Source organism: Myotis brandtii, unplaced genomic scaffold, assembly GCF_000412655.1.
Source record: "Myotis brandtii unplaced genomic scaffold, ASM41265v1 scaffold68, whole genome shotgun sequence".
Taxonomy (NCBI): domain Eukaryota; kingdom Metazoa; phylum Chordata; class Mammalia; order Chiroptera; family Vespertilionidae; genus Myotis; species Myotis brandtii.
In genome coordinates, this window is record NW_005370657.1 from 3282732 (window position 1) to 3292669 (window position 9938).

General features: G+C 42.8%; 1 protein-coding gene across 1 annotated transcript; it reads left to right on the plus strand.

The window, feature by feature from the left end:
* Positions 1–4174: 4174 nt before the first annotated feature.
* HSPA5 (heat shock 70kDa protein 5 (glucose-regulated protein, 78kDa)) lies at positions 4175–8758 on the plus strand. Its single transcript, XM_005881498.2, has 9 exons — positions 4175–4278; positions 4363–4574; positions 4681–4912; positions 5305–5442; positions 5747–5859; positions 5958–6348; positions 6465–6702; positions 7019–7186; positions 7852–8758. Exons 2-9 carry the CDS (start codon positions 4453–4455, stop codon positions 8412–8414), a joined length of 1965 nt encoding a protein of 654 aa, XP_005881560.1. The 5' UTR covers positions 4175–4278; positions 4363–4452; the 3' UTR covers positions 8415–8758.
* The last annotated feature ends 1180 nt before the right edge of the window (positions 8759–9938 follow it).

A 9938-nucleotide genomic window follows, 5' to 3' on the forward strand; every position in this document is an offset into this window, starting at 1 on the left:
CCCAGCTCAGGTGTAGGGAGATACTTTTGTTTTACTTCAGTGTTGTTTAATGAAGGTTGAGAAATTATTCCCAGTCCTTTAATAAAAGACATTTATGTGGCCAATTAAGAGAGTAATTATTAGATGCAGCAGCATTTCCAAAAATCTTTGTCAAATTCAACTTATCACCAAAGTTATTATTTCTTTTTATTATTTTTTTATTTTTATTTCTTAAAGTATTACAAAGAGTATTACAAATGTCTCCTTTTTTCTCCCCCTTGACATTCCCCCAGCTTCCCCCACCCCCCAGTGTCTTGTGTCCATTAGTCTTTCGGTTGATCTCCTACTCCCCCAACCCTCACCAGGGTTCCCACTGTAGTTTGACATTCTGCTCAATGCTGCTCTGCCTCTGTATCCATTTTTGTTCATCAGTCTGTAATGTCTCTTATTATCCATAAATGAGTGAGTTCATGTGGTATTTTTCTCAGCTTCCCAGGGGCCGTCTCAGACTCACAGGGGCCATCTCAGCCTCACAGGGGCTGTCCCAGCCTCACGGGGGCCGTTTCAGCCTCACAGGGGCCATTTCAGCCTCAAAGTTATTATTTCTCATTGAAAGAAATCTTCAAAATTGACTCTTAAGAGGCGGAGTTTTTAAATTTTTAAATTAGTTTACTTTCAATATTATTTTGTATTAGTTTCAGGTGTACAGTTAGATAATCATATACTTTACAAAGTGTTCCCCCCCAATATTTCCTGCAAGGAGGTGGTGTTTGTGAGGAGCTTCTGAAATTTCTCATTGTACATTTACATGATTGTACATTACCACTATTCTACAACTTTCCAAGTACTTTTTCATTTGATCCTTGCAACAAGCCACTAAGACAGGCAGGACAGAAATCCCTGACATTCAATTGGTGAAGAAACTGAGGCTCTGGGAGGTTGTTTTTTTCCCACGTTCATGTGCCCTACCTCTTAAGTTGAATATTCTCTCCAAAAAGGCATGTGAAAACTTCTCAATTATTAGGGTCTAAACATTCAACTTGTCAATTATTTAGGACTTTTCCTTTACCTCTCTGCCTTTATTCCCTTTCAGAAAGGAAGATTTAGAAGCGAAATGACACCCAACCCTAATCAGTCCTAACTGCTTAGCTTTCTGAGATCAGATGGGAAATGGAAATTTATTTTCTTACCTACGGGAACACAAGTGAAGCAACATGGTTTAAATTACTGGATAAACTCTACATTTGTCTATGACCCCTTATTAAAATGTTTGCAAACTATATAACTACTCTATATCCTAAAACAAAATCTTATAAACCCAAAGCTCAGGATGACAACCTAGACTACAGAAATTAAAAATCAAACTGTCAGTCTCAAATTCTGGCTCCATATCTTCTCAGCTGTGTGATCTTCTGGGAAAATGTCTTTACCTCTTGAAGCTTCAGATTCCTTAGCTCTAAAGGGTTAAAAATGCTTTCATAAGGATTAAAACAGAAAATATACATAAAGCAATTAGCTTAGTGTCTAGCACTTACTAAAATATTGATAAATTGGCACTGATAACTATTATCAGCATTTAACATTTAGCAAACTAGATTTACCTGTACATTTCCCTATTCAATCCATATATGTTCACACTTTGGAATATAACATATAATATACCTAATGTATTGGCTTTAAAAAGATATTACAACCACCAATATACTCAATTCTCCTCAGAAGTGTTAGCCAGATATCACTGCTAAATCTTAGAAAGAGGAGAGTTGCAAAAGGTTACTCCATCAATCAAAGGTGAAGCTGAAATTGAAAGCTTTGTTTTTAATAGAAGTGAACTGTGATATACAGGGATTGGTAAAAGTAGGTTTACAGTTGTGAGTATGAGAAAGTTTATTCTTATATTATTATTTATTTTCTATACAAAGAACTGAAACCTACTTTTGTCCCACCCTGTATACAGGAAATTTGCTCAAATTGATATGAAGCTGTAATGTGGCTGGAGATTTCTTTTTTATTGAATTTTTTTTTATTATTATTAGAAGGAGAGGAAGTGGAAGGCGGGAGAAAACATTGATACATGGAATGATCAATTGCTTGTTTCCGTACTTGCCCTGACTGGGGATGGAACCCAAAAACCTAAGTCTGTGCCCTGACTGGGAATAGAAACAGCAGCCTTTTAGTGTACAGGTCGACACTCCAACCAACTGAGCCACTGGGCCAGTGCTGAATGGTGATTTCTAGCTTGATAATAGACTGATGCAACCTAAAGAAGGGTCAGTATTACTGCTGTATTACAAGCCCTGCTCAAAGAGATGGCTGATGCAACTCTGATAGTAAGAATGGAGTCAATTCTGAGTCATCAGTATAACCTTTGAAGAGCATAGAGAAAAATTCCTGAGTACTGACTCCTACACTCAGCATCTTAGTAAACTGTGTGTAAGATGTTTCAATGCTCTGTGGACACAGTACTGTCCATACCCATGAATCTCAAAAATACATTCAGTGGGGAATGTATTCACTAATTTTAAAAAATTGCTAAGACTATTGGCTATGGTGTCATGCTGACTTGGATCCTAATCCCATCCCCTCATAGGCACGGACCACAGTGTGGTGATTACCACAGGGAAAGGGGGATGGGAGAGGTACAAGAGGGTAAAGGGGAGGGGGTAATAAATGGTGATGGAAGGAACTTGACAGGGTAGTGAACACAATACAATATACTGATGATGTATTATAGAATTGTACACCTGGAACCTACATGATGTTATTAACCAATGTCACCCCAATAAATTCAATTAAAAAAAGGGGGGGGGAATCCTAACTCCATCCCTCACCAGCTCTATGACTTTTAAGCTAGTGAATCTCTTTCTGTCTCAATGTTCTAACCTAGAAAATGGGAAGTGCCAAATGCTGAACTGTAAGGACTGAATGACACGGGGATTGGTACATAGTAAACCTCAAGTAGATAGTACCCTATATCATTTTCTGCTGCAGAATGCTATACAAGATTAAGGCATCATGGAGAAGTCTTTGTGGCCGTAGCTGGTTTGACTCAGTGGATAGAGCTTCATCCTGCGGACTGAAGAGTCCCAGGTTCGATTGGGGTCAAGGGCACATGGCCCGGTTGTGGGCCCGACCCCCAGTAGGGGGCGTGTAGCAAACAGCCCATCAATGATTCTCTCTCATTGATGTTTCTCTCTCTCCCTCTCTAAAATCAATACAAATATATTTTAAAAGAAGAAGTCTTTGTGGACTAAAAGCACAATCAGACAAAAAGAGTGAAGGTAGAAAGCCACCTTTTATAATAAAGGAGAAGGAAGGTCTTGCGAATGGTAATGTGAGCCACAAAGGGAAACGATGGACAGGGAAGGGGAAGGAAAGGGGCAACGTACACTAGAAAAATGACGCTAGTGGGAGCGATGGCATCAGAAGCTCTTCGGGGAGCGTGTGGTCACAGTGGGGAGGGGATTCAGGGATCGGAGATCATTACTTTGGCCCGGCCTGTCCTGTGACTTACCCTGGGGAAGGGCAATGTGGAGAGGCCTGGTTTAGACAAAGATCGCTGCAGGGGAAGCAGGGGCGACCTACTGACTAGGAGGGGCCATGATTCGGGCGGCCGATGAGCAGGTCCCGGCGAGCAGCAAGAGGCTCGCAAACCCCTAGTACCAGTACCGGTGGTGGCTATAAAGCGCAGAGAAATTCGTTTTCGGGCGATCATAGCACCTACGCTGAGACCTTGCTGCACGGGACAGGATGGAGGCCGGGAAGAGAAAGAGCCGCCTCCTGCTTCGGGATGAGGGACAGAGGAGAGGCAGGCGTACTGCGGAGAAGCAAAGGACTGAAGCACCACTGTCTCGGGGGAAATCAGGCCCCATGCCGGCTCCGGCCTCCGAGGGCCCAGCGTGGAGGCGGGACCTCAGCGGTTACCGGTAGAAACGGCCTCCGGGTGAGAGGTCCCCACGAGGAACGGACAGCGGCTGAACCAATGGGCCCAGCTCACGAGAGCGGATGTGGACTCCCATTGGTGGTTGTTGGGCGTGACCAGCAGCCAATGAGTCCGCCCTGAGGGCGTAGCGGTGACGTCAGTTGCGTAGGAAGCGGCTTCGAATCGGTGGCGGCCAGCTTGATGGCCTGGACCAATCAGCGGGCTCCAACTAGCAGAGCCTTGACCAATCGGCGGCCTCCACGACGGGGCTGGGGGGAGGGTATATAAACGGAGTCGGGGGACCGCGAGGTATTCGCTGTCCGAGTCATTACACACTTAACTGGTTTTGGGGTTTCGTGAGTGCGAGAGGTAGAGAGGTAAGCGCCGCGGCCTCCTTTTCCGGACCTGCCCTTGGTCTTGTCCACTGCTCCTCCTGACCCCCGGCCCTGTGTCTCCCTCAGATCGGTAACCTCGGTGCGTTTCCTTGCTTGGGCCTGTGCCTGGATTGCTTGCGACGCCCTGCCTGCCTGCTGACCGACAGCGAACGCAAGATGAAGCTCTCCCTGGTGGCTGCGGTGCTGCTGCTGCTCGGCGCAGCGCGGGCCGATGAGGAGGACAAGAAGGAGGACGTCGGCACGGTGGTCGGCATCGATCTGGGGACCACCTACTCCTGGTAAGTGGGGTTTGTGGGAAGGAGAATGGGGCTTGCCCCCGTGGGCTGCGGAGAGAATGGCTGAGCTGATGGTTTCCGTTCGTTGTTGTTTTTTCTTTTCCGCCAGCGTCGGGGTGTTTAAGAACGGCCGCGTGGAGATCATCGCCAACGACCAGGGCAACCGCATCACTCCGTCTTATGTGGCCTTCACTCCTGAAGGGGAGCGTCTGATAGGCGATGCAGCCAAGAACCAGCTCACCTCCAACCCCGAGAACACGGTCTTCGATGCCAAGCGGCTCATCGGCCGCACGTGGAACGACCCGTCTGTGCAGCAGGACATCAAGTTCTTGCCTTTCAAGGTTCGGCCGGGTTTTTTCACGGGATAGGAAGTGGGAGGTGGTGGTGGGAGTATTTAAGATGGAGAAGTTACGGAAAAACAGTCTTGACGACAAAAGAGGATAGAGACACAGTACATGTAATAATATTTAATAATTCTGGTATGTTACAAAATGTACTAAAGTTTGCAGACACACTTAACACATAACTACTCTGTCCACCATAGTTCAAGATTAAGAGAAGTTTTTTTGGTCAGTATTTAGCTCCAGGGGATCAAAGTAAATCAAACTGTAAAGGGAGGAAATGTCTCTCAGACACCCTCCCCCTGCCCCCCCTTTTTTTTACAACCCCCCTTTTTTAAAGTTTGAAGTGTTGTTGCTTCTGTGTCTGCAATAATAATCATTCTTTAAAATAGGTGGTTGAAAAGAAAACTAAACCATACATTCAAGTTGATATTGGAGGTGGGCAAACGAAGACTTTTGCTCCTGAAGAAATATCTGCCATGGTTCTCACTAAAATGAAGGAAACCGCTGAGGCTTATTTGGGAAAGAAGGTAAGTTTCTCTAGAACATGTTAAATATTTTTATTATTCGTGTTCTTGATTGTGTTGTATAAATGCCTTCATTTTTTTATAATTTGAATCTGAATGGCATTCATGTATTATAAGTTTTAATTACATGCATACTTTACTGTAGGCCAAACAAAATGCCAGGGACTTTTCCTGGGTATAAAATTACATATATTATGCCCATCTTAAAAATAAACTAGCTTAGAAACTAAAGTGATGATTTGGCTGTAACTTAAATAAGGGTAAAGCCATGTGATAAAAGACAATTACCTTTTGTTATTTTTTTTAGGTCACCCATGCAGTTGTTACTGTACCAGCCTATTTCAATGATGCCCAACGCCAGGCAACCAAAGATGCTGGGACTATTGCTGGATTGAATGTCATGAGGATCATCAATGAGCCGTAAGTGTTAAATTCAAAGGCATGGTATAGTTGCTAAATAGAGAAATTGTAAACTTATCTAACTTATCTGAACTTTTTTTTTTTAATTCTCCTAACAGGACAGCAGCTGCTATCGCTTATGGCCTAGATAAAAGGGAAGGGGAGAAGAACATCCTGGTGTTTGACCTTGGTGGTGGAACCTTCGACGTGTCTCTTCTCACCATTGATAATGGTGTCTTCGAAGTTGTGGCCACTAATGGGGATACTCATCTGGGTGGAGAAGATTTTGACCAGCGTGTCATGGAACACTTCATCAAGCTCTACAAAAAGAAGACTGGCAAAGATGTTAGGAAAGACAACAGAGCTGTGCAGAAACTCCGGCGGGAGGTAGAAAAGGCCAAACGGGCCCTGTCTTCTCAACACCAAGCAAGAATTGAAATTGAGTCCTTCTTTGAAGGAGAAGACTTCTCTGAGACCCTGACTCGAGCCAAATTTGAAGAGCTCAACATGGTACGCTCCTTGTTTTTGCTTTGAGATCTAGTAAGATTGAGATGATGCATTTAGAAATCTAGACAATAAGTCAGTATACCAGGCATCATAATAGTAATTATTGTCTTTTATTCTAGGACCTGTTCCGCTCTACCATGAAGCCTGTCCAGAAAGTGCTGGAAGATTCTGATTTGAAGAAGTCTGATATTGATGAAATTGTTCTTGTTGGTGGCTCCACTCGAATCCCAAAGATTCAACAACTGGTTAAAGAGTTCTTCAATGGCAAGGAGCCATCCCGTGGCATAAACCCAGATGAGGCTGTAGCTTATGGTGCTGCTGTCCAGGCTGGTGTACTCTCTGGTGATCAAGATACAGGTAGGTTAATGTTGCAAGCATCTTTCACAGTGCTTCAGCAGCTTGATGGGAAGAGTATAATTAGCTGTTGCTTTAGAAAGCAATAGAATATGAGCAACAAGGTCACATACCTGGTAAAGGGTACAGTGAGGTCAAGACCTGGTGCACTTTTAAGATCCTTAGCAACTATATTTACTTAACTGCTTCTAAAATGGTTTTGTATAGAACCTAACCAAATAGAAAGACAGAGAAGATAAAGTTGTATTGGTCATGGGGAGACTGCTTAGTAATTCTATGATTCTTTAATTAGAAATTAACTCTGTCATTACCTTTGCAGGTGATCTGGTACTGCTTGACGTATGTCCTCTTACGCTTGGTATTGAAACTGTGGGAGGTGTCATGACTAAACTGATTCCAAGGAACACTGTGGTGCCCACCAAGAAGTCACAGATCTTTTCTACAGCCTCTGATAATCAGCCAACTGTTACAATCAAGGTTTATGAAGGTAATTACTTATATTTGTTAATATCATGGTATGTGTGTGAACAACATGACTTCTTGCTTTTAATATACTCTATTGAATTGAAAAGACTAGGGAAAGAAATATCTGTGTTTTCAGATGGGGGTCCCTAACTAGTGTTGAGTTTGGAATAGTTGGCATTAAAATCTAGTTCTTATCTAGCTTCCTAGCACTACTACCCATTAAAAATAATTTCTGAGCTAGCTCTAAATTTTAAGAACAAGAAAAGGGTTCATGTAAAGCCGGTGAAATTCAATTAAAAGTTAGTAGGAATGCCTGGATGGCCTGGCTCAGTGGTTCGAGTGTCGTCCTATGAACCAGGATGCCACTGTTCCATTCCCAGTCAGGGCACATGCCCACAACCCAGTGTGGGGCGTGCAGGAGGCAGCTGATCAATGATTATCTTCCATCATTGAAGTTTTCTTTCTCTCCCTCTCCCTCTCCCTCTCTCTCTCATATATATATATATATATAAAAGAGTTAGTAGGAACTTAATTCACTTAGTCCCATTTGTTACTTATAGACCCATGACACACTTCTGGCTTGATAAGAGTGCCCTTGCCACTGTAGGCTCTGACAGACTGAAATGCAAGGATCCACATGTACTAATGTTGGTCATTAACAACAAGATTTTTATGTGTAACTTCTAGGTGAACGCCCCCTGACAAAAGACAATCATCTCCTGGGAACCTTTGATTTGACTGGAATTCCTCCTGCTCCTCGTGGGGTCCCACAGATTGAAGTCACCTTTGAGATAGATGTGAATGGCATTCTCCGAGTGACAGCTGAAGACAAAGGTACAGGCAACAAAAATAAGATCACAATTACCAATGATCAAAATCGCCTGACACCTGAAGAAATTGAGAGGATGGTCAATGACGCAGAGAAGTTTGCTGAGGAGGACAAAAAGCTCAAGGAGCGCATTGATACTAGAAATGAGTTGGAAAGTTATGCCTATTCTCTAAAGAATCAAATTGGAGATAAAGAAAAGCTGGGAGGTAAACTTTCCTCTGAAGATAAGGAGACCATGGAAAAAGCTGTAGAGGAAAAGATTGAATGGCTGGAAAGTCACCAAGATGCTGACATTGAAGATTTCAAAGCCAAAAAGAAGGAACTGGAAGAAATTGTTCAGCCAATTATCAGCAAACTCTATGGAAGTGCAGGCCCTCCCCCAACTGAGGAGGAGGAACCAGCAGACAGGGATGAGTTGTAGACACTACTCTGCTAGTGCTGTAATATTGTAAATACTGGACTCAGGAACTTTCGTTAGGAGAAAATTGAGAGAACTTAAGTCTCAAATGTAATTGGAATCTTCACCTCAGAGTGGAGTTGAAAATGCTATAGCCCAAGTGGCTGTTTACTGCTTTTCATTAGCAGTTGCTCACATGTCTTGGGGTCGGGGGAGAGGAGAAATTGGCTGCCGTAAAAAGTGGATAAGAAGCTGGTTAGGGCGTGTGTTCACCGTGGAAATGTTCTATTTAACAATTGGGTCATGTGCATCTGGTGTAGGAACTTTATTTTCTACCATAAGTGACACCAATAAATGTTTGTTATTTACACTGGTCTAATTTTTGTGATAAGCTTTCTAATTAGGTCAATCATTTATTTTAGGTTTAGATTCTTATGGGGGGTGAGGGCTGGGGTTTTGAGGTAACTCTGGGAACTTGCCTAACTTCCATTTAATTCACCCATATCCTCACTTAGGCAAGGGTCATTTCACAATGCCCAAGAGTGGTGTTTTCTGGAACATGTTTGAAATGTCCTATTTCCCCTTATCCTTCTAAAACTTAACTTTCTGATGGCTTTTTATTTTTATTTTTGGATTTTTATTATTGATACTTTAGGTTGTTTGCATTTTCTTAAGACTTGAAAGAGAGATCACTGATGTTAACTTTACACACTTGAATTCATTTTAGGGTGTAAAGGTATATTTTGAACTTTACTGTCAGAATCCCCATCTGAAATTTCTCACTACCAAGGGCTACTGGAGTGGGAGCTAGGATGGTGACCTTGAAATAACATTAAGTTCCACTGCAATTGTGGATCAAAGGCAGTCATTGATGTCATGACAGGTTCAAGATTACTTGGATTGGCTTCCTGAGGAAGGGGATGGTCGTGAATAAGTAGTATGATCAATAAGGGGCAGGCTATTTGGCACTAACATGATATCCAGTAAGACCCAAGGATAACTGTTTTTAGATGGGCAACTGGCCAGAAGGTTAATTTGCTAACTGGCAGAACTGGGACCTGATGGCACGATGGTGTTACTCTGAGGCCAGAACCTTGGCTGCAATGCCCAGAAGCATTTGGATAGGCCTGGAGTAATACTTGTCTTCAGGCCAAGTTGAATACAAGCAATCACAGCAGTGCTGTGTGCAGTGGGGTTAGTGGGTAGTTGGGAAAGACGGACCAGTCTTCTTTCCTGACCCCAATGGCTCTCACTACCAAATGCCAATAGTCTGCACCTTTCTGAGGAGCAGCTACTGAATACTGAAAACACACTTGAACCTGTAAATATCACACTGATTTATACAGTTTATGTTGTACCTAACAATCATGATTTCTTCAACATTTAGCAACCAATCTCACCTAGGTTGTACTGCTGGTAAAACCTTTTATGTAACTGAGGTTTTTGCACTGGGCTATACAGTTCATTTCCTAAAGTAAAGAGCAAGAGGGTTATATAGTCAAAATATTTTGGAGTTATAAAACAGCTTAGGTTTCACTTTTCTGAGAG

Excerpts from the sequence above, each read along its gene's own strand:
- HSPA5 (XM_005881498.2), top strand. The coding sequence starts at position 4,453 with ATGAAGCTCTCCCTGGTGGCTGCGGTGCTGCTGCTGCTCGGCGCAGCG. Across the intron at positions 5,443-5,746 it reads AGGCTTATTTGGGAAAGAAG|GTCACCCATGCAGTTGTTAC; the intron begins GTAAGTTTCTCT and ends TATTTTTTTTAG. Across the intron at positions 6,703-7,018 it reads CTCTGGTGATCAAGATACAG|GTGATCTGGTACTGCTTGAC; the intron begins GTAGGTTAATGT and ends TTACCTTTGCAG.